We start from the raw sequence: 24,306 nt of genomic DNA, 5'->3' as shown, positions 1-24,306 counted from the left end.
CCTGCCGAACCGCCATTTTGAGCCGAAGGAAAGTTTGTGGCAAATTTGCATTGCATTGCATGGGAGGGTGTGGCCCGATGGGCTGTACCACCACGCAGAATTGCAATCTCATATTCCTGAGCATCTCATAGGAATTTGACATGTTACTCAAATTTTACCCAGAAGGGCTATAATGAACTTAAAAAAAACCCCCACATAAACAGAGTGAAGCGAGTAAGACAGACAGAAAATGAGAGCAAGATGAAAGGATTTGGGGGGGCGGAGGGAGAGAGAGAACAAAGAGGTGTTTAAGGACTCTGCCTCCCAGTGAGGTACCAACGAGGAGAGGCGGTCACTCACATGAACTCACACCCACTAACACATCCACACTCATAGTACCATTTCCACAGTCAGACAGAGTTGGTTAAGGAGAGCTGACCATTGCATCGTGAACATCTTGTGTCACTCTGTTCCTTCTCTTCCTTGCTCCTCATCATTATGCACCTCTAGTGGAAAATAACATATTTGCCAGAGACAAGAACTCTGCTCCAATGACTCTACAAGTGGACTGTAATCTAGGTCAGCCAGATGAACACACGCAAACCAGCCCAGAAAGCCAAGGTAGGTGCCATTATCTGGAACCCGCTTTGTGTTTATTCTGATGTGAACTACTGTCATTACGATATTTTTATGACACTAATACATTATTGTAAATAATATTTACTAAGCAGTTCTCATAATTATGATGAAAGCTAAATGTTTTCCTTACAAGAATGATGTAATACATTGTTTGTAATACATTATCCACAAGTCTGTAAAACTCACACTGAAAGTAATGCTAGTGATATTATTAGAGTTGAGATTTTTTTTATGCATGAATAAAGACAGGTAATAACTAGGTTTACTTTGGTGGTCTGGATAATGAGAAGGTGGTAATTGTTACTGATGATGGCTCTTGTGTGTAACTGGATGCATGGCTAGTGAGAGCAAATATGAGCATTTTATTTTTTTATATTTTATTTATGAATTGATCCCTGGACATGTCAGATGTTTTTGAAACAATTTATGTGGCGTAGCTAGAACACAGAGCAGCATACATAAGCATCTACAGTCTCTTCTTGAACTAATTTACGTAGCTCAACAGGGCCCCTCTCATGTGGTTCTTTTCCATTCTTCTTTGAGCAGCGGTTTTGGTTTACAATTGTGAATATATGCCAGAAAATCTAACCTTTTATGGTTTTATACATATCTGAGGCTGTAGTAAATGTGTTGGAATGTTCAATGTTTTGAGAAAAGAGTTGTGATTCAATTTAGCAATTTAATCCTGCATCTAGCCCACATTTATGCTTGTTAAAGGGATCATTTTTGATCAAGATATTTTAGGTGTTATGCAAACACATGATTAGAAATTAATGGAATACACTCATGCACTTTCTGAAAATACAGATGCATAAGGTGCTTTGCATATCACTACATTTGTTTATTTTGAAATAAAAATAACATTTTTAATGTGCTACATTTCTAAGTTTATCTCGTTATTATCTCAATAATGAGATAATATATATATATATATATATATATATATATATATATATATATATATATATATGTATATATATGCATTTATATATATATATATATATATATATATATATATATATATATATATATATATATATATATAATTTAGTTTATCTTGTTATTATGAGATAGTATCTTGTTATAACAAGAAGCCATGCAAAGCTACCACAAAACATCACTGAATCTCATCCATGTTTAACTATGTGGAAGATGTTCTTGAAAGCCTTCATATTGTTGTCTGTAAATATAAAGATAACATGCTTTCCAAAAAGTTCCAAGTTGGTCTCATCAATTCACAGTACATTGTCTCAGAAGGACTGTAGCATGATCAGGTGTATTTTGGCAAATTGCTGTTGGGCTTTTTCATGTCTTTCAAGTTTCCTACTGTACAACCCATATTCACTGAGTTGGTGAGGGATGAGATGATTAAAAACTGTCAGACTTTGTACATGATTGTTTGACTTGCTCTGTCTGTCTGGCAAGTCTCTGTTTTTTACATGCTCATTGCGGTATACAATTGTGGTTTCAGATTTGAGGTTTTGTTGTAATGAAAACCGAAAAAAACATGTGGATTTCAAAAGATTTTTGAATTTCAACAGTTGCCTAGAGGAAATATTTAAGTGATATACAGTAGAAGGGTGCCAATTCTTTTGGCCGTGATTTTATTCCATGTGGCACTGTTTCCCCTGAAACTGTGCTGGATCCCTGCAGGAAGGAGTATAACTGCATTTCACTTGAAGTGTGTGTGTGCATGTGTGCATGTGTGTGTGAGTGCGTGTGCATGTGCATGTGTGATAGCGAGAATACATGTGGGAACCAGAGGTTTTGACACAAAGTGTTCAAGGTATAACTTACAATTGGTGGTTAGTGTTGGAATTGGGGTTACATGTATGCTTTGGTATCACTGGTTAGAGTAAGGCATAGGGGCTGGTAAAAGTTCAAACTAAAACCTTTAGGTTATATATAGATATGTGTGAGTGCAGAGTTTATGGAAAGTATTAAGAGCATGATCTCCACAGTTGTTGTGGTGATAAATGTATGTATAACCTATAATTTTTTTTAAAGGCAACATTTCCAAGGCAAGAATAATTATGTACATCAGCTTTGTATTTCCATTTTTTTTAATGTGTCTAAAAATATGTTTTTGCTTTTCATTATGTGGCACAGTGTGACTGCCCTGCAGGTTTCATTATGTGGTGCAGTGTGACTGCTCTGCAGGTTTCATTATATGGTACAGTGTGACTGCAGTGCAGGTTTCATTATGTGGTACAGTGTGACTGCAGTGTAGGTTTCATTATGTGGTACAGTGTGACAGCAGTGCAGGTTTCATTATGTGGTACAGTGTGACTGCAGTGCAGGTTTCATTATGTGGTACAGTGTGACTGCAGTGCAGGTTTCATTATGTGGTACAGTGTGACTGCTCTGCAGGTTTCATTATGTGGTACAGTGTGACTGCAGTGCAGGTTTCATTATGTGGTACAGTGTGACTGCTCTGCAGGTTTCATTATGTGGTTCAGTGTGACTGCAGTGTAGGTTTCATTATTTGGTACAGTGTGACTGCAGTGCAGGTTTCATTATCTGGTACAGTGTGACTGCAGTGTAGGTTTCATTATGTGGTACAGTGTGACTGCAGTGTAGGTTTCATTATGTGGTACAGTGTGATTGCTCTGCAGGTTTCATTATGTGGTACAGTGTGACTGCAGTGTAGGTTTCATTATTTGGTACAGTGTGACTGCAGTGCAGGTTTCATTGAGTTCAGCCCTAAGCCACCAAGTAATTTCTATGAAATCTTTGAAGGTCTTGAAATGGACCATTCAGCAATTTGATAAAGAATTTCAGGATGTCTGTGTTTGTGGTATATACACCGTACAGACGTGTACATGTTATTTGAACATTGCATTCCATTTTGCCTTACTGTATGTTTAGGCATCCTACCATAGAAAAACATTGCCACATATACTGATGGTAAAACTATAGTTAAGAAATACCTAAAGTACTGTTTAAAGTGTTTAAAATGCATTAAGAATGCAAAATGTTTCATATATATATATATATATATATATATATATATATATATATATATATATATATATATATATATATATATACAGTGGGGAGAACAAGTATTTGATACACTGCAGATTTTGCAGGTTTTTCTACTTACAAAGCATGTAGAAGTCTGTCATTTTTATCATAGGTACACTTCATCTGTGAGTGACGGAATCTAAAATGAAAATCCAGAAAATCACATTGTATGATTTTTAAATAATTATTTAGCATTTCATTGCATGACATGTGTTTTTGATCACCTACCAACCAATAAGAATTCCGGCTCTCACAGACCTGTTAGTTTTTCTTTAAGAAGTCCTCCTGTTCTCCACTCATTACCTGTATTAACTGCACCTGTTTGAAATCATTACCTGTATAAAAGACACCTGTCCACACCCTAAATCAAACAGACTCTAACCTCTCTACAATGGCCAAGAACAGAGAGCTGTGTAAGGACATCAGGGATCAAATTGTAGACCTGCACAAGGCTGGGATGAGCTACAGGACAATAGGCAAGCAGCTTGGTGAGAAGGAAACTACTGTTTGCACAATTATTAGAAACTGGAAGAAGTTCATGATGATGGTCAGTCTCCCTCGATCTGGGGCTCCATGCAAGATCTCACCTTGTGAGGCATCAATGATCAGCCCAGAACTACACGGCAGAGAGCTGGGACCACAGTCTCAAAGAAAACCATTAGTACCACATTACGCTGTCATGGATAAAAATCCTGCAGCGCACGCAAGGTCCCCCTGCTCAAGCCAGCGCATATCCACGCCCGTCTGAATTTTGCCAATTACCATCTGGATGATCCAGAGGAGGAATGGGAGAAGGTCATGTGGTCTGATGAGACATAAGAAACATCTCATGGTCCTAGAGTGGCCTAGCCAGTCTCCAGACCTGAACCCAATAGAAAATCTTTGGAGGGAGCTGAAAGTCCATATTGCCCAGCGAAAGCCCCAAAACCTGAAGGATCTGGAGAAGGTCTGTATGGAGGAGTGGGCCAAAATCCCTGCTGTAGTGTGTGCAAACCTGGTCAAGAACTACAGGAAACATATGATCTCTGTAATTGCAAACAAAAGTTTCTGTACCAAATATTACATTTTATCAAATACTTATGTCATGCAATAAAATGCAAATTAATTACTTACATTGTGATTTTCTGGATTTTTGTTTTAGATTCCGTCAATCACAGTTGAAGAGTACCTATGATAAAAATTAAAGACTTCTACATGCTTTGTAAGTGGGAAAACCTGCAAAATCGGCAATGTATCAAATACTTGTCCTCCCCACTGTATGTATATATATGTGTATATATATATATATAAACACACATACAGATGCATCTCAAAACATTTCAATCCTTTTTTCTTTCAATTTTGATGATTACGGCTTACAGCTTATTGAAATCAAAAATCCAGTATTTCAAAATATTAGAATAAAACATTTACAATGCAGAATTATCAACCTGAGAAGAGCTCTAATCAGCTAATTAACTCAAAACACTTTGGGGCTCCTTTTGCATGAATTACTGAATCAGTGCGGCGTAGCATGGAAGAATCAGCCTGTGGCACTGCTGATTATGGAAGCCCAGGTTGCTTTGATAGCGGCCTTTAGCTCGTCTGGGTGGTTGGATCTGGTGTATCTCACTGTCCTCTTGACAATACCCCATAGAATCTCAACCAAGCACAGTAAAACCATGGGCAGCAAACCAGTTACCAGTTGTTTTGTCACTTTGTGCCGGTGCCAAGTCTTACTGGAAAAGGAAATCAGCATCTCCATAAAGCTTGGCAGCAGATGGAAGAATGAAGTGCTCTAAAATCTCTTGGTAGACGGCTGCATTGACTCTGGACTTGATAAAACACAGTGGACCAACACCAGCAGATAACATGGCACCCCATATCATCACTGACTGTGGAAACTTCAAACTAGACTTCAAGCAACTTGGATTCTGTGTCCCTCCACTTTTCCTCCAGACTCTGGGAACTTGATTTCTAAAGGAAATGCAAAGTTTACTTTCATCTGAAGAGAGGACTTTGGACCACTGAGCAACGGTTCAGATCTTTTTCTCCTTCTCCCAGGTAAGACACTTCTGATGTTGTCTCTGGTTCAGGAGCGGCTTGACACTAGAAATGCAACACTTGTAGCCCATTTCCTAGACACGTCTGTGTGTGTTGGCTCTTGATGCACTCCAGCCTCAGTCCACTCCTTGTGAAGCTCCACCAAGTTCTTGAATCGGCTTTCCTTGACAATCCTCTCAAGGCTGCAGTCATCCGTGTTGATTGTGCACCTTTTCCTACCACATTTTTCCCTTCCAGTCAACTTTTCATGAACATGTTTTGATAAAGCACTCTGCGAACAGCCAGCCCTTTCAGCAATGACCTTCTGTGGCTTACCCTCTTCGTGCAGGGTGTCAATGAGTGTCTTCTGGACAAGTGTCAAGTCAGTAGTCTTCCTCAAGATTGTGGTTGTGTGTACTGAACCAGACCAAGAGATTGAAGGCTCAGGGAGTTAATTAGCTGATTAGAGCTCTTCTCAGGTCCACCTAGTATTGGTCTATATTTTGGGATACTGGATTTTTTTATTTTCATGAGCTGTAAGTCATAATCATCAAGACTGACACAAAATGTTTCACTTTATGTGCAATGAATCTAGAATGTATGAATGTGTCACTTTTTAAATTGAATTACGGGGAAAAAAAGATATTCTACGATATTCGCGCCTATATGTATTTATTTTCTTTACCTGGAAATGTATTCACATAATTTAGTTACCTAGTGTGGACAAAATATTTCATTGTAATTGAATTTTGGAATTTTATATTGGACAATATCAGAGCCAGTTAAATGGTAATTGTTGTTCTTTAAGGGACCATGTGGTTCAGAGTGAACAATGGAGGTGTTACATGGGGTAAATATTCTACAACTAAATGCTTTATACAGATACAACGCAACATTTCTAAATGCAGCACTCAGCCATTGTACAGTATATTGGTTATAGACCACAAATCTTATTGATATTATAAACCAAGTACCAATGCAATTATAACATTAAAAAGTTGTCATAACAATGGCATACTGCCTAATATGCCACAGCGTTCAGTCAATCAGCTTTAAAAATTCAAACCACACTATATGTAATGTTGTATCATATAGTATTATAATGTGTTTTCTAGTATTAGTAGTCACAGAAGTAGTATTAGTAGCTGTAGAAGTAGAAGTAATGCCGTGATAGTTATCTAATAACTTTGGTCTGTTGATTGCAGGCTAGGCATCTGTGCTTTGCCCTCCTCCTCCTTTACTTTCCAGTGGTGTGGTGTGGTGTTCCTGGTCCATGTCGGTACTCTCTGACAAAGAGTCACCTCGTCAACCTCAATCGCCTGGTGAGAATAACTCATACTAGACTGAATCCCACAGCAATATCGAAAGACTCAACAAACCAAGCATCTAACTGAGATACAATATCTAATTACTCAAAATGTCACAAGTCATGACTAAAACTGGAGTACTTGAATTCTGTATGGCTGCATGACAACTCTCACACTCTTACTGGGTAATTATATCTAGTCAATACACGGTTTCTAATTATATTGTTTGCACTTTTTGATTGCTTTGCAGATGGACAACCAGTTGGAGAATGGCTGTCCAATTACCTACGTATTTACTGAGCGTCAGAGTCTGGTGGGTCATTTTCCTACAACCCTGTAACAAATTACATTTGTATACAATAAGATATGCAAATAAATAATGTCAGACGCAAAATATACATCAGCCTTTAAGTTGCCCTGTGTTTGCAAGATATGCCAAACATAATACATTTTTGTAAATATTTGATTATATCTTTTCATATGACAACACTGTGGTAATTCACTCCAGTGCTCTAATGTTTGACAAGGGCTGTTCGTATCGGATCTTTAGCTCACGCTGGCCTTCACGCAAAGATGTAATTACATTTAAAATAAAAAGCATGTGGCAACACATAGTGAAGACCGCCAACCCCCCCCCGAGCTCAGCAATCAGTGTTTATGGTTTAACAAGGTCTTTGACAAAGTGATTAAAGGTTCTCTTGGCGATCCTCTGGGAATGTCAGGGGTTTATGAAGTGTTAAGAATGAGAGGAGAATATTCAGAACATGTGGGTGTGTTGTATCTGACAGGCCATATACCGTATCTCACAAAAGTGAGTACACCCCTCACATTTTTGTAAATATTTGATTCTATCGGTTCATGTGACAACACTGAAGAAATGACAGTTTGCTACAATGTAAAGTAGTGAGTGTACAGCTTCTATAATAGTGTACATCTGCTCTCCCCTCAAAATAACACAACACACAGCCATTAATGTCTAAACCGCTGGCAACAAAAGTGAATACACCCCTAAGTGTTTTCTATTAGCACAGCTCCCTTACAGTGTATTTGTATTGCAGGAGGGTATTGCTAAGAGAAGGAGGGTATTGCTAAGAAAACATTCCTGTTGCATAGCCACGGTGCTTGGAGTGCTGCTGCCCCCCCAAAACCCATCTCCCATCATAGTCTCAGCACCCTTTGACGAGACTCCCCCTGGCGTTGCACGCATGGTGACGTCTGTTTAATACCAACAGCATCCCCTGGTCTAAACACCTTTCTGTGTCTATGATGTGTTGACTGATGAGTGGGCAGGAGGTTCAAACCTCAAGGTACAATGTGGCAAAACGGATGTTACAATATATGAACAAAGCAATGAAAAGTATATTTTCCTTTCATCCACAGAGTGAAGTCTGTTATGTCAAAGCAGCCTTTCCACAAATCCTGGAGCTTCTGAACACCCACTTTAGGTTTGCTAGGAAGTCGGACAACGGGCGCTATGTCAAAGCCTTGAAAAAGGTCATGTATGACCTCTATTCACAGAACTGCATACCTGAAATCAACGAAGAGGTAGAAGTGAGTGTTAATTGTTTGTCAAATTTGCAACTCAGTGTTAACAAGGCATTCATATTATTATCGTTAACATTACATACACGTTTATAGCTGCATACACTCACAAGTAAATGTGCTTAGAAAATCCTTTGGGGGTGTGGCTTTGTCGAAGCTTTGCTTGTAGGTCTCTCATTAGCATGATTCCTGTTTGTCATGTTCTTACAAATTATAGTAATTTCACTTGAATAAATAACCCTCAACTTGGATCACTTAGTGATTTGAAAAATAGTTTTGAACCTAGTGTGAGCTTAGCTTTCACATACCTCCCTGCTCCAGCATGTTCCTTATCAGTACTTGGTCCTCTTACACATGACCAAAACAAATCCTTCATCTTTTGCTACTGCTAGAAATACAGTGATGACCCAAAACACCTCACTTGTGACGAAAGCGACATTGGGCTACACCCTAGGGGACATTGGGCTATAGCCTAGGGGACATTGGGCTACAGCTTAGGGGACGTTGGGCTACACACTAGGGAACATTGGGCTACAGCTTAGGGGACATTGGGCTACAGCTTAGGGGACATTGGGCTACAGCCTAGGGGACATTGGGCTACACCCTAGGGGACATTGGGCTACAGCTTAGGGGACATTGGGCTACAGCCTAGGGGACGTTGGGCTACACACTAGGGAACATTGGGCTACAGCTTAGGGGACATTGGGCTACAGCTTAGGGGACATTGGGCTACAGCCTAGGGGACATTGGGCTACACCCTAGGGGACATTGGGCTACAGCTTAGGGGACATTGGGCTACAGCCTAGGGGACATTGGGCTACACCCTAGGGGACGTTGGGCTACACACTAGGGGACATTGGGCTACAGCTTAGGGGACATTGGGTTACAGCTTAGGGGACGTTGGGCTATACACTAGGGAACATTGGGCTACACCCTAGGGGACATTGGGCTACACCCTAGGGGACATTGGGCTACACCCTAGGGGACGTTGGGCTACAGCCCATGTTTATGTTCCCTTAAGGTGCGGTTTTGCACTCAGGAGAGTGTGTCTGCCACAAGGGTGACACCACCTCTGATTACGTCTCACCCTTTCTTGGGGCAAGCTGTCCCTCCATATGTTGGGTTTGGTGGTGCCTTAGCACCTTCCAAGCTTGTTTGAAGAGAAAGAGGAGGTGACTGTGCTCCCGAGACTCCTTCATTAGACTCCCCGTGACCGTGGGTTCAAGGGGGCAGAAAGAGTGTTCTTTCATGGGCTCACTGGGCGTCAGTGTTCTCTCATCCTTTTGTTAGCCCTAGCCTGGTTGCTCAGCAGGAGTGGAAAAGCCCTTCTCTTTGGGTAAAAGAGGGTGCATAATAAAACGTACCTACCGTGCCGCATGAGGAGGGGATGTGAGAATTCCCCCTTCTTTCATTCCACTGACGTTGGAGAAGCTGGCCCCCCCCGGTGTCTTGGCCCGACCGGGGCCCCTTCCTCCCTGGCACACGTGGTTATTAATCACACGGGCACAGCACAGGGATTGTCTCTCCACAGGTGGGCGCTTGTCAGCCGAGGAAGCGTAAAATGTGAATGCGTACCATGTTCAAATCGACTGGGACAAAGTGAGGGCAAAACACAGAGAAACCCCTGAGGGCCCAACACTGCCTGAGTGCCTGTGAAAGCAAGGTTTTATAGCCTGGGAGTTGGGCCCTTCATCTTTCTTGACACCTGTTTGACCTTAAAAGACACCATTTTAATGGTGCTCACATGGGTCGTGAGTCTATGTGCGCTCTACCGTAGTGTTGTACCTTGTTCATGCCATTGCATTTGTTTGCCTCTTTTATGTTATCAGACAATGTGATCTCCTTTTAAAGATTTATCATTGATGTCCATGTCGTTTGAAGCAAAAATTAATCTACTTTATTTGTCTACCTGCAATGACAATATCATGTCTGCCTGTCTGCTGTTGGCAAGCATTATCTCTGTATTTAAGTGCTGGAAAAGATTAAATGTCACTGCCATGCTCTGTGCTTTTTTAACATGTTTCATTTATTCCATTGCTATTAAGGCTCTTCGCTACTTTACATTTTTAGTACTTCAACTGCAGTGACCCAAGGATTGGTAATATAGTAGTATAGAAATTATGGCCCAGAAATTACTTCAGCTTTTTAAATAGCCAAATTAAAATCAATGTTCATCCCACCCAGAAAGGCAATTTCAAGGCATTGGCTGCTGTCTGATCCAGTTTATGTATACTTCCCATGATTTCTGCCAGGGGTAAATTCTGTCTCCTCCATTCCTTACCTATGTGGAATACTTGAGGCCCTGCATCCAATAGTACTTGTGTTTATACAACCCCATAGTAGATTTTTTCATAATGAGCTGTGCTACATTTCAGTCCCTTGTGGTGGCTGGAGTAGTGAGTGCACATTCTGTATACAGATACAGGGAGTTTGGTTTTTTGGTGCAGTTTTGAGGTGGTCCATGTTTAGACAGATGGCTGGATGCCATAGCTAAGGAAAAAATAAACACTCAGGTGACAGAATGTTGTGTTCATTATTGACCCGTACTACCCACAGGGCCTGCTCTAACCATCTGTGAGCCCTAAGCAGATGGTTTTGGTGCTCCCTCCCCAAGCTGCACCTAGTGGTTGGGGCCATAAGCGACCGCTTATGTCGCTTATGCCTGGTTGGGGCCATAAGCGACCGCTTATGTCGCTTATGCCTGGAAATTGGACAAACAACCCACCCTCAGTCTGCCTGGTGGCAGAGAAGTTTTGCAACAGTGGCTGGCCAGTCTCAGCGTCTGTCTAGTGTAAAATAAACTGGACTGTCCATTTAGCTGTTTCCTTTACAGCAGGCTTGTGCTTGAGACCAAAACCAAATGCTGATGGAGGGGGGCGTGACTGAAGGGGCGGCGGGGCTGGAGGCAAGGCCTCTGTGGTGCCAGCTGGGGATCCTGCTGGAGGTTCTGCTGGCCTGGCTTGTGGTGTTGCATGGTGGAGGGCACCGACCGGAGCTGAGCCCTCCGGGAGTTCCGACACTGCTCCAGATTCCTCCTGGAACAGCGCCAGGAACTCCACATACAACCACCACTGTGTCTTACAGGTCCCAGCTCCATGCCCTCCCGCCCTACCACAGCAGGGCTCTCACTACCCCGTCCTGGGGCATCAGACACAGAAACTCAGTGCTGAAATGCAGTTACACCTGCCGCAAGAAAGCCCTGACTCTGGTTGGACCCCTTTTAGGGTGGCTGGCCGCACTCCCTCTTGTCCCAGTGGGTAAGGGGTTTGGTAGGAGGGCACCTCGTTCTCCTTCTCATCCTGCCCATAATCCCAGAGGTAATCCTAGGGTGTCTCCTCCTCTTTGTCCTGCATGTAATCCCTGGGGCCAATTCACAGCTTCTTCTCTGCTGTTTTTACAATGGGTCGGTCACTCTGTACCGTTGTGGAAGTAGAAGGACACAGGGGCTGAAGTGGCGGACCGAGGACATTGAATAAACAGGCTCAATAACAACAGGCTCATTTTGGTCGGTAGTCCAAGAGTCTCCTAATTGTTCAAAAGTATTTACAATTCAATAACAATATTATGGTGGATAACCTAAGGGATAACAGTTTGTTTATTGCTGTATATAATATGTTACAGCCTGACCCTGCTGGCTAAATTGATAATGTCACTTGGCTGCCCAGTTAGCTAAGATGAATATCTTAGAAAAGGTAATAAGACGGTGTTATTAAATAGGTTATTTCCCCTGGTCTTTTTTTCTGTTGCAGCTGAGAATTCTCCAGCTTTTTAGCTTTGTGTTGGAAGCCACTGGCTGAGTCATGCAGTGCTTGTATAAAAGCAGACTAGTAGTAAACATGAATGCTGATCTGTGACTGTGTATTGGCAGTACAAATTATTGGAACTTGTAGCCAGGCATATAACTGAGTTTAATTTGAAGGACATTTTGATTGTCGGTTTTCTTTCAAGGGGAAAATAATTTTAGATATTTATGATGTTACACAAGTTTCTGAAAATAAAAAGGTTTTTGACTTTTACAGCAAATGCCTTAGGAAAATGTTATGTTTTTATGTATAAGTTAAGTTATTCAACGGTCATTGTGGTCAACCCACTATCCTCAGGCAAACAAATTATGTTTTTTCATAATTTGATCTTGCCATAATTCATCCCACACAAACAGTTGCATTTATGCATTTTATTGAATACATAAATACTAACTCAATGCAAAATTCAGTCCACCAAATTATAATTAGAATCTAACTCTTTCTTCAAGACAATTACAGGATATGCTAATTCTATTAGCAAGAATGCTAATATAATTTCTGACGGCACGCTACCTGAATTACCTGAATTGAGGAAGTAAGAGGCTCCACGAGACAGCACCCACTGTCCTAATGTTTGGCCAGCACACTCCAGTAAATCTGGGAGAATCATTTGTCGATATTAGATTATGGCCAGAAAAGGGAGTGTTATCCCAGGATGTCTCTGGCTACCCTGTGACTGATTTTGGACAATGATCCCTCATTTCCTATCAGTCTCTTAAAGAGACCTTTGTCCAACATCTTGAAGAGATCTTTGTCAAACATCTTAAGTTTTTTGATGAAAATTATTCGACCCAAGTTAAGGTATTGAATGTATGATTTCTCAGTTGATTTCCATTTATTAAAATGGAGTTTGGTTAAAATATTTAAATACTGTTGCAATTATAGTGAGATATAAATAATCATTTAGAATATCCAGCTTCTCTGGTAACTCCCTTCACAAAGATTTGTATCATTACATTTGATAAAACATTTCAGTTTGTTCGGCATTTTATATTATTTGAGAGGTTCATTTTAAAACTAAAGTAAACCAAAGTTTCATGGCGTTTTGAATTGTTATTGTAATATCTCTTCTCTCTTGCTCTCCTCTAATCTGTGTCACAGGACAACCCAGTGAAGTTTGTCAGGATGCACAGCACCTCGCCCAGAGAGGCTCTAAGGAAAGCCTTGGGGCTAATGGAGATGTATATGACTCTGATTACCAGGAGCATTGAGCCCATCGACTGGAACTGTGAGGAAGAGTATGCTGAAGACTACTCAGAATTCACCACAGCCGTCTCCATCCCAATGACAGGTAAAGGAAGATTATCGATAATATATATATATGAATAGAAACTTTAAGCAATAGGTGATTTTGTTTCGTAGCATGGGTGTCAACCTTTAAACATGGAAACTGAATTGGTATTGTAAATGCTCTAAAACATAAATGACAATGTGATTTCTTTCGGTGCAGACTTTAATTAACACTAAACATAAATTGCTGTGTTAGACACTGTTGTGTAATTTAAAAATAACGAGAGAAAAAGTCACATTTTAGGTTAGGTCTGGAGAAGAGCATTACGGATCACCAAAACATATTGACATGTATCTGACCCAATACCTTGGTCCTGTCCATTAGCTTGTCTGCTAACAAGTGTGTTCAGTCATTTACTGGATGTTTTAGTCTCCCATCAGTCCCTCAGACATTATTGATTAATACTGCTGTTCAATGAAACAAAACAATGACTTATTTTCCAAAGCCAGAAGAGCCCTTGGCAATGATTTAGAGATTTTGTTCATGTTTACTTAGCAGCTTGATTAACCCAAGCTGTTAGTTTTTTTGTTTCTTTTGTCAAGCTTTCACCTTAATTATGATCATGTTACATCTTTCTCCTTTGCCTCTAGCTGAACCTGAAAGCCAGTGTGCATGTCCATCTGTGGGTCCAGTGGCTCCTAATGACTCCCTGATGTCCCACATAAAATGGAACAATCCATCACAGGCCACACTCTCCCCACCTACCTCAGCCATGCCTCCCAAACCACCCTACCCCCACTTGAGGACCAACAACGCTGACCCTGAGGTGTTTTTTAGGAGTCCTTCTAGCAAAGGTCCCCCCTCTCCCAGGGAGCAACAGAGGACTGTCCCAAATGGAAGTTCACTTGGAGGGAGTAGAGAGGAAGAGATTCACTGGGACTCTCGTCCAAATCCACCCACTGAAACTGAGTCAAAATCTGCAATCCATAGCCGAGTTGCCGACCGCCCATCTGCACAGAACCCGTCTCGGTATTCCCCTTCCAACCTGGTTCTCCAGGGAACCACTGGATCCAAAGACAATAATTTTTACTTCCCTGGGACTGAAAGGATAACAGAGGCATCCACTGTCAGATCTGCAGGGAGAGAAACTGACGGCTCACCCCCAAGTTCCTTTACTGTCCCCAGGACCAAAGGTGATTCACATGTCCCTTTCCTGTACAAGGTGGTTGGCATCACTCCCAGTAGTGACAGTGAGAGCTCTGCCTATTTGTTGGCTAAGAGGTCGCTGGATGCAAGGACCAATGAAATACGTCAAAATGGGCTTTCAACAGAGATTCCTCAGCAACAAACAAGAGAAACCCATCCAGGCACAGAGGTGTATTCACATGATGGGGACCTTGCAATTAGGAGAGCTACAACTGAGGCATCGCCACATTTGAAGATGACAGAGCCAGAAAGACCACTCACCGCTACAGAGGTCCTGGACCCAGTCATAAAGACAGAGTCAAAACATGCTCTCACATCTTATGAGGAAGTCTTCCCAGGTGAATAGCATAGCACACTATTTTAATTTGTTTTGGGGTCCTCCATTCCGGGCAAACACCAGACAGGCTAGTCTGTAACTTATTTTTGTTCAGCACTGCCCACAGAAGATGTGATCTATTGACTCTTTGTGAAAGGTCAGGCACCTGCAAGTTCAATCATGGTTGTTGGCCAGTGAATACATTCTCCTCCATCTGCTATGAAAAAAGGCTACCAATGTCTATTAAAAAGTAATTGCTTGACGAATTGATGTTACACTCAATATCTGGTAATTGACAGTCATGATTTCATTTATCCAACACACTCCCACAACATCACATACAGTGCATTCAGAAAGTATTCAGACCCCTTCCCATTTTGTTATGCTACATCGTTATTCTAAAATGTATTAAATCATTGTTTTCCTCATCAATATGCTCACAATATCACCCAGAATACCCCATTAACACTATAAAATATAAATGTCTCATTAGAAATCTCAGTACTTTGGCAGCAAAAACAGCCTTGAGTCTTCATAGGAATGATGCTACATTAAAGGCTTGGTAGACCTGTTTTTGGGGAGTATCTTCCATCTTCTCTGCATACCCTCTCAGGCACTTTCTGGTTGGATGAAGGAATTCTCAGGATTAAGGTATTTTCAGGTTTACCCAGAGATGTTTGATCTGAATCTTTGATCGGGATCATCAGACCAGAGGATCTTGTTTATCATGGTGTGAGAGTCATTCAGGTGATTTTGGCCAACTCCAAGTGGGCTGTCATGTGCTTTAACTGAGGAGTGGCCTGGATTGCTGCAGAGATGGCTGTCCGTCTGGAAGGTTCTCCTATCCCCAAACAAAACTTCTGGAGCTCTGTCAGAGTGGACATCAGATACTTGGTCACCTCTCTGACCAAGGGCCTTCTCCCTCAATTGCTCAGTTTTCCATCTCGAGCTCCCCCATTCTAAATTGAGTGTATGATCAAGCTGAAGAACAACAGTGACCATTTTACTAGGATAACATGTTTAAGACCAATATACAGCTCCGGAAAACATTAAGAGACCACTGCATCTTTTTCTTTCCGTTCCAAAAAAGTTGAAAAGGAAAGTTTTGAGTTAGGAACAGAAGCGTTCAATTTGCAGTGGTCTCTTAATTTTAACCTTTCTGTTTCTCACATATATATATATTATCACATAGTTGTTTGGTTCTATTTTAAATCATAATGATAACAGAAATCACCCAAATTGCCCAGAGCAAAAGTTTACATACCCTTGAATGTTTGGCCTTGTTACAGACACACAAGGTGACACACACAAGTGAATGGAAAATGGAAATAAAGGTGAATTTCCCACACCTGTGGCTTTTTAAATTGCAATTAGTGTCTGTGTATAGTCCATGTGTTTGTTAGCTCTCATGTGGAAGCACTGAGCAGGCTAGACACTGAGCCTTGGGGAGCAGAAAATAACTGTCAAAAGACCTGCGTAACAAGGTAATGGAACTTTATAAAGTATAGAGAGTAATTTAAAAAGATATCCAAAACCTTGCAAATGCCAGTCAGTACTGTTGAATCACTTATTAAGAAGTGGAAAATTCGGGGATCTCTTGATACCAAGCCAAGGTCAGGTAGACCAAGAAAGATTTCAACCAAAACTGCCAGAAGAATTGTTTGGGATACAAACAAAAACCCACATGTTACCTCAGGAGAAATACAGGCTGCTCTGGAAAAAGACTGTGTGGTTGTTTCAAGGAGCACAATACGACAATACTTGAACAAAAATTAGCTGCATAGTTGAGTTGCCAGAAAGAAGCCTTTACTGCGGCAATGCCACAAAAAAGCCTGGTTACAATGAGCCGACAACACCTAAACACCCCTCACAGCTTCTGGCACACTATAATCTGGAATGACGAGACCAAAATAGAGCTTTATGGTCAAAACCATAACCGTTATGTTTGGAAAGGGGTCAACAAGGCCTATAGTGAACAGAATACCATCACCACCATGAAGCATGGCTTACTGATGTTTTTGGGGGTGTGTGAGCTCTAAAGGCATGGGGAATCTTGTGAAAATGTATGGAAAGATGAATGCAGCATGTTATCAGAAAATACTGGCAGACAATTTGCATTGTTCTGCACGAAAGCTGCACATGGGACACTCTTGGACTTTCCAGCACGACAATGTTCCTAAGCCCAAGGCCAAGTTGACCCTACAGTGGTTACAGCAGAAAAAGGTGAAGGTTCTGGCCATCACAGACTCCTGACTTTAATATTATTGAGCCACTCTGGGGAGTTCTCAAATGTGCAGTTCATGCAAGACGACCAAAGACTTTACATGACCTGGAGGCATTTTGCCTAGATGAATGGGCAGCTATACCACCTGCAATAATTTTCTAATTTACTATTACGAAAGACTGCACGCTTTCATTGATGCTAATGATAGCAATACACATATTAAGAACTAAGGGTATGCAAACATTTGTACAGGGGTCAGTAAAAGAAATTCTTAGTTTTTCATGTTTTCTTTAAAATTGTGCCATTCTGTTATAACCAACAGTTAAATGTGAATCCCATAAGAAATAAAAGGCATGTGTTTTGCCTGCTCACACATATTTCTTTATAAATGCTACATATATTACCAATGCTCTAAGGGTGTGCAAACTTTTGAGCACAACTAAATATACATATATATATATATATATATATATATATATATATATATATATATATATATATATATATACATATATATTTAGTTGTGCTCAAAAGTATATACATATATATATATATATACACACACACACACACACACACACTACTGTTCAAAAGTTTGTGATCACTTGTGTGTACTTGTTTTTGAATGAATAGCACATTTTTTGTCCATTAAAATAAAATGTATCAGAAATACAATGTAGACATTATTAATGATGTAAATGACTCCTGTAGCTTGAAATAACAGTGTCTCAGTGGAATATCTACATAGGTGTACAGAGGCCCATTATCCACAACCATCACATCTGTGTTCCAATGGCACATTTTGTTTGCTACTCCAAGTTAATCATTTTATAAGGCTAATTGATCATTAGAGATCCCTTTTGCGATTATTAAGCAGCCTTAATGGGAGAGTTACACAAAGAAAGACTTTGTTGAAAATACAAACGCTAGAATATATACAGCTCCGGAAAAAAAATTAAGAGGCCACCGCACCTTTTTCTTTCCTTTCCAAAAAAAGTTTCCTTGAGTGAGGAACAGAAGCATTCAATTTGCAGTGGTCACTTAATTTTAACCCTCTGTTTCTCACTCAAACCCCTTCCTTTTCAACTTTTTTGGAAAGGAAAGAAAAAGGTTTCAGTGGTCTCTTGATTTTTTCTGGAGCTGGATGTGAGACACTCTCTGGAGGACGTGGAGGAAGATATTTGGTTCAATGAGACCAAAATGGACTAAACACTAAGTGTGTGTTTGGTGCCTAACACCACATATCCTGAGAACTCAATCTCTACCTTGAAGCATGGTTGTAGCAGCATCATGCTATGGGGATGTTTCTCAGCAGCAGGGACTGGGAGACTTGTTAGGATTAAGGGAAGGATGGACTGCGCAAATCACAGTGAGGTTCTTGAAGCAAAATGTCCCAAATTTGCTGAGTTCAGATATGCAGGTAGACTTTTTCAAATAGACTCATGGCTATTATTGCTGTCTAAGTTGTTGCTACAAAATATTGGGGTGAATACTTTGTTATTTTCTTTTTATTATGTGTATTTCACTTAGAATAATTTTGAGGTTTTTAACTTTGACTTATGCATTATGGATTTCTTTGGCTTGATCTGATATTTTTTTTTCATTTTGTCACACAATAAAATGTAGAAAGGTCCAAGTAAATACTGTAAAACAAATTTCCTTTCCAAACAACTTATAGTGTTCTTTCTCATCATCCTTTAGATAATCTGTCAAAGAGGACAAATGTGGATGATGCTCCTATTTCGGAGAAGCACATTGAAGACTCAGAAATAGAATTCCCGAAGGGGGATACTGGTCATTCAAGAATCTCCTACCAGACAGCCTTTATCATTGCAGCTGTGTGCATCGGTTTACTCCTGATTTCAATCCAACTATGTCTCAATGAGAGAAAGGTAAAAGGGGACACAAACTAAAGAAGTAATTGTAATGCACAACTCTCCTGTAATACAAATAAGCTGTTGGACAATTATTTAACATCTATGTTGGTGAAGATAATGCTAACCTCTCTGAGTCCTACACAGAAATCTCATTGAATATTTTATGTATTTTTCTAAGAAACTCCAAGCCCTTCTCCACAGTGACAGCATCATTGAAAACCAGAGGTATGTTTATTTAATAACAACAATTATTAATATTAAATTGTAAATGCCAAGGTAGAAAAAAGCGAAAACTGAATAGCACAGTCATTTAACACAATATAAATTCAGTAATGTGTAAAGGTCTTAGGTAACTAAAAGTCAAACTAAAGCCACTAATTTAGGGAGTGTTCATTTGCAAAAATGCATATTCAAATATATCAAATATGTACTGTATCATATAAGTGTACATATTGTTTGAAATAAACACTTGCTACCCAAATAAATGCCAATAGTTCGACTTTCAAGTGTATAAGACTTTTGCACATTACAGTATATAATGAAAACCAGAAAAACACACATTTTCACATTTACCTGTTTTCCCTGAAATTGAAACATTCTGGAATCAAGATCCTTCTTTATACTAATTAGATTATCTAGCAAACTACAAAACCATTTAAATGTTTGGGGTCTCTTGTTTTTGATAAAAAAAAAAAAAAGAATTGTCCATTGAAATAACATCAAATTGAATACAGTGTAGGCATTGCTGATGTTGTAAATAACTATTGTATCTGATTATGTGTATATGATTTTCAATGGAATATCCACACAGGGGTACAGAGGCCCATTATCAGCAACCATCAGTCTTGTGTTTCAATAGTGTGTTGCATTTGCTATTCTAAATTTATCATTTTAAAAGGCTAATTGTTTATTAGAAAACCCTTTTTGATTATTAGATTAGATTCAACTTATTAGATTCAACTTTATTGTCATTGAACAGTACAAGTACAGTACAACAAAATGCAGTTAGCCTCTAACCAGAAGTACAAATAGAGAAGGGCAGAAAAAAAAAGCGCAGAACATTTATGTATATACATCTACACATTTTTGCAGTTATGTTATCACCGCTGAAAACTGTTGTGCTAATTAAAGGAGCAATAAAACTGGCCTTCTTTAGACTAGTTCAGTATCTTCAGCATCAGCGTTTGTGTGTTTGTTACTGACTCAAAATGTATAAAAACAAATAACTTCTGAAACTTGTCAGTCTATTCTTGTCTGAGAAATAAAGGCTATTCCATGCAATACATTACCAAGAAACTGAGATTTCATACAACAATGTGTACTACTGTAGCCCCCTCACTCAACAGTGCAAACTGGCTCTAACCAGAATGGAATGAGGAGTGGGCATAACTGAGCAAGAGGACAAATACTTCTAGTTTGAGAAACAGATGCCCCAAAGGGTCCTCAGCTTCATTAAATAGTATCTGCAAAACACCAGTCTCTATGTTAACAGTGAAGAGGCGACTCTGGGATGCTGGCCATGTGTGGCGTCTGTTTCTCAAACTAGACACTAATGAACTAGTCTAAAGAGGGACAGTATTATTGCTTTGTTCGATTGCACAACAGTTTTCAGGGGTGCAAACATAATGGCAGAAGGGTTTTCTAATGATCAATCAGCCTTATAATATAACAAACTTGGCTTAGCAAAGACAATGTGTCATTGGAACCCAGGAGTAATGGTTGCTGATAATGGGCCTCTGTACACCTACAGTGGGGAGAACAAGTATTTGATACACTGCCGATTTTGCAGGTTTTCCTACTTACAAAGCATGTAGAGGTCTGACATTTTTTATCATAGGTACAAAAATCCAGAAAATCAAATTGTAAGATTTTTTTAATAATTAATTAGCATTTTATTGCATGACATAAGTATTTGATCACCTATCAACCAGTAAGAATTCCGGCTCTCACAGACCTGTTAGTTTTCTTTAAGAAGCCCTCCTGTTCTCCACTCATTACCTCTATTAACTGCACCTGTTGGAACTCATTACCTGTATAAAAGACTCCTGTCCACACACTCAATCAAACAGACTCCAACCTCTCCAGAATGGCTAAGACCAGAGAGCTGTGAAAGGACATCAGGGATAAAATTGTAGACCTGCACAAGGCTGGGATGGGCTACAGGACAATAGGCAAGCAGCTTGGTGAGAAGGCAACAACTGCTGGCACAATTATTAGAAAATGGAAGAAGTTCAAGATAACAGTCAATCTCCCTTGGTCTGGGCCTCCATGCAAGATCTCCATTAGAAAACCATTAGTTACACACATGTTACTAATGCAAGGTCCCTCTGCTCAAGCCAGCGCATGTCCAGGCCCCTCTGAAGTTTGCCAATGACCATCTGGATGATCCAGAGGAGGAATGGGAGAAGGTCATGTGGTCTGATGAGACGAAAATATCAAATCAAATCAAATAAAAAAATATAGCTTTTTGGTCTAAACTCCACTCGCCGTGTTTGGAGGAAGAAGAAGGATGAGTACAACCCCAAAAACACCATCCCAACCGTGAAGCATGGAGGCGGAAACATCATTCTTTGGGGATGCTTTTCTGGAAAGGGGAAAGGATGACTGCATCGTATTGAGGGGAGGATAGATGGGGCCATGTATCGCGAGATCTTGGCCAACAACTTCCTTCCCTCAGTAAGAGCATTGAAGATGGGTCGTGGCTGGGTCTTCCAGCATGACAATGACCCGAAACACACAGCCAGGGCAACTAAGGAGTGACTCCGTAAGAAGCATCTCAAGGTCCTGGAGTGGCCTAGCCAGTCTCCATACCTGAACCCAATAGAAAATCTTTCTGGAGAAGGTCTGTATGGAGGAGTGGGCCAAAATCCCTGCTGCGGTGTGTGCAAACCTGGTCAAGAACTACAGGAAATGCATGATCTCTGTAATTGCAAACAAAAGTTTCTGTACCAAATATTAAGTTCTGCTTTTCTGATATATCAAATACTTATGTCATGCAATAAAATGCAAATTAATTTCTTAAAAATCATGCAATGTGATTTTCTGGATTTTGTTGAAGAGTACCCATGATAATAATTACAGACTTCCACATGCTTTGTAAGTGGGAAAACCTGCTATATCGGGAGTGTATCAAATACTTGTTCTCCCCACTGTATATAGATATTCCATTAAAGATCAGCTGTTTCCAGCTACAACAGTCATTTAGAACTTTAACAACGACAACAACGTATATCAGATACATTTGATGTTATTTTACTGGCCAAATAATTTGCTTTTCATTCAAAAACGGGGGAAATTGTAAGTCACCCCAAACCTTTGAACGGTAGTGTTTATTTAGGTTACATTTTGTGCATTTTCATTCTGAGCCCAGTGATCCTAGTTTTGTTAGTACTGTGCCGTTGCCATGCGTCTTCTGTGTTGCCTGTATATTTATATTTAATCCTACTACCCATCATCCTCTACAGGAGGCCCTTTGCCTCCTGCCAGGCTGTCATGGTAAATAATGTTTTGTACTAATCGACTTAACTGGTAAAATAAAGGTGAAAAAAAGTTAACCAATAACATCCTGTACATTAATCTAGATAAAACGCACAGTTGTTGTTTTGTTGTGTTGCGTATATTCACAGAATTATTAAATGCTCACCCACAAAATGCTAATGATTAGTTTGCACGGAAACCTAACCAGTGTTGTAATGTGTTCCTCAGGGCATTCAGCAGCACTGAAAATGTTGAGCTGCAGTACATAGCCAAGGATCTGGTAAGAGCCACAACCCTTCCTTTTAGTATGTTCAGTGAAATTGAAAAGCACAATGATTCATGGATGCCATTAGAGAACATCTGCTATTTCTCTCCAAGCCCTCAGAATTGCAATGGAATGGTTTTGTTTTTGAGCATTTCATTTTAAATGTTATTTGTCTGTCTGAATTGTTGAAGATGGGAATCTTGGACTGAAGACCATTGTTGTGAATTGCCTGGGATTAATGCTCCCTTGTTGAGTTCTTATGAAAACAGTAAATGCTGGCTTCAAATCAAGATACGCTGTATCATTCAGTCAGTGACTTACACAAAACCTCTTTCTCTCTTTCTTTAGGGATTGATTTCATCTTGTCAATGAAGTCAAATGAAAATATATGGAAATTTGTCTGAACAACTCTATTACTCAAGATTTTAAAATGCCACACTGTTGTATATAAATAGTTAAAAATATCTAAAGTATTCTATTTTTGTACAAATTAAGTTTATTATTGCTTACCTTTTGGGAGGGTTTTCTACCACGGAATCTTATGCTTTAAAGGTTATACAGTATCAGCATGCTTCCGTTTTGTGCTGTTATAAAGGTTTTAATGATTGTATCGCTATTGGCACACAACACTAACTTGACTCTTAAAGACTGACTGGACGCTGTTATATACAACACACTATAAATATCTCTCAGTAGTGTGGACCACACTATCCTTCACATCTCTTTCAGGGCATTGATTAACTACTTTACCCTGATTGTTTCTACTGGCGGTCCCCTATGGTCAAACGTCTCCTAATGTGACCTCAGTCAGACTTCAGAGGGGAGCGATCCTTTTCTTCAAAAAGCAGCATCTGTGTTTGGACCTGCATGAGGCTCCCAGTGGCATTGACAGTCCAGAGTGCAAGACTGCAAGTCAACATACTGTATGAAACTCTATGAAGTCTGTGTGACTAGAATGCTCTCGATACTTGCTAAATGAGTTTGGGTTCTTGAGACAAAGTTATATCAGGTGCAATCCCTTCAAATCAACAGAGAAAGTATTGTTTATTTAGGGATTAACAAATTAAATACAAACTCAACACCCAAAGAAAGAATTTAACTCTCCACATACTGGATTAATTTGGCATTTAACATTCTTTTGTTTTGTCCCTTCCAAACATAAATATACACACATATACATATACATATATGTATATCACTTTTGTGAGATACTGTATATATATATATATATATATATATATATATATATATATATATATATATATACACAGTATCTCACAAAAGTGAGTACACCCCTCACATTTTTGTAAATATTTGATTATATGTGACAACACTGGCAAGACCGTGGTCGTCTTGGAGGTGTGTTTGGGGTCGTTATCATGTTGGAATAC

The 24,306-nt window shown here is 39.8% G+C and overlaps 1 protein-coding gene across 1 annotated transcript; it reads left to right on the top strand.

Annotated features, from left to right (window-relative positions):
* Positions 1-389: 389 nt before the first annotated feature.
* csf1a (colony stimulating factor 1a (macrophage)) lies at positions 390-24,079 on the top strand. The gene is made up of 10 exons (XM_010880877.3): positions 390-600; positions 6,873-6,989; positions 7,225-7,287; positions 8,355-8,525; positions 13,421-13,610; positions 14,201-15,094; positions 18,998-19,188; positions 19,352-19,398; positions 22,879-22,930; positions 23,264-24,079. Exons 1-10 carry the CDS (start codon positions 568-570, stop codon positions 23,285-23,287), a joined length of 1,782 nt encoding a protein of 593 aa, XP_010879179.2. The 5' UTR covers positions 390-567; the 3' UTR covers positions 23,288-24,079.
* Positions 24,080-24,306: the final 227 nt, after the last annotated feature.

This window comes from Esox lucius, chromosome 17, assembly GCF_011004845.1.
Source record: "Esox lucius isolate fEsoLuc1 chromosome 17, fEsoLuc1.pri, whole genome shotgun sequence".
NCBI classification, from domain to species: Eukaryota; Metazoa; Chordata; class Actinopteri; order Esociformes; family Esocidae; genus Esox; species Esox lucius.
Note: the sequence above shows the minus strand (reverse complement) of the source record. Positions and strands in the feature narration are given on the sequence as shown.

Coding starts and splice junctions, on each gene's coding strand:
- csf1a (XM_010880877.3), top strand. CDS start 568: ATGAACACACGCAAACCAGCCCAGAAAGCCAAG. Junction 7,288..8,354: donor TTACTGAGCGTCAGAGTCTG/GTGGGTCATTTT, acceptor TTTCATCCACAG/AGTGAAGTCTGTTATGTCAA. Junction 13,611..14,200: donor CGTCTCCATCCCAATGACAG/GTAAAGGAAGAT, acceptor CTTTGCCTCTAG/CTGAACCTGAAAGCCAGTGT.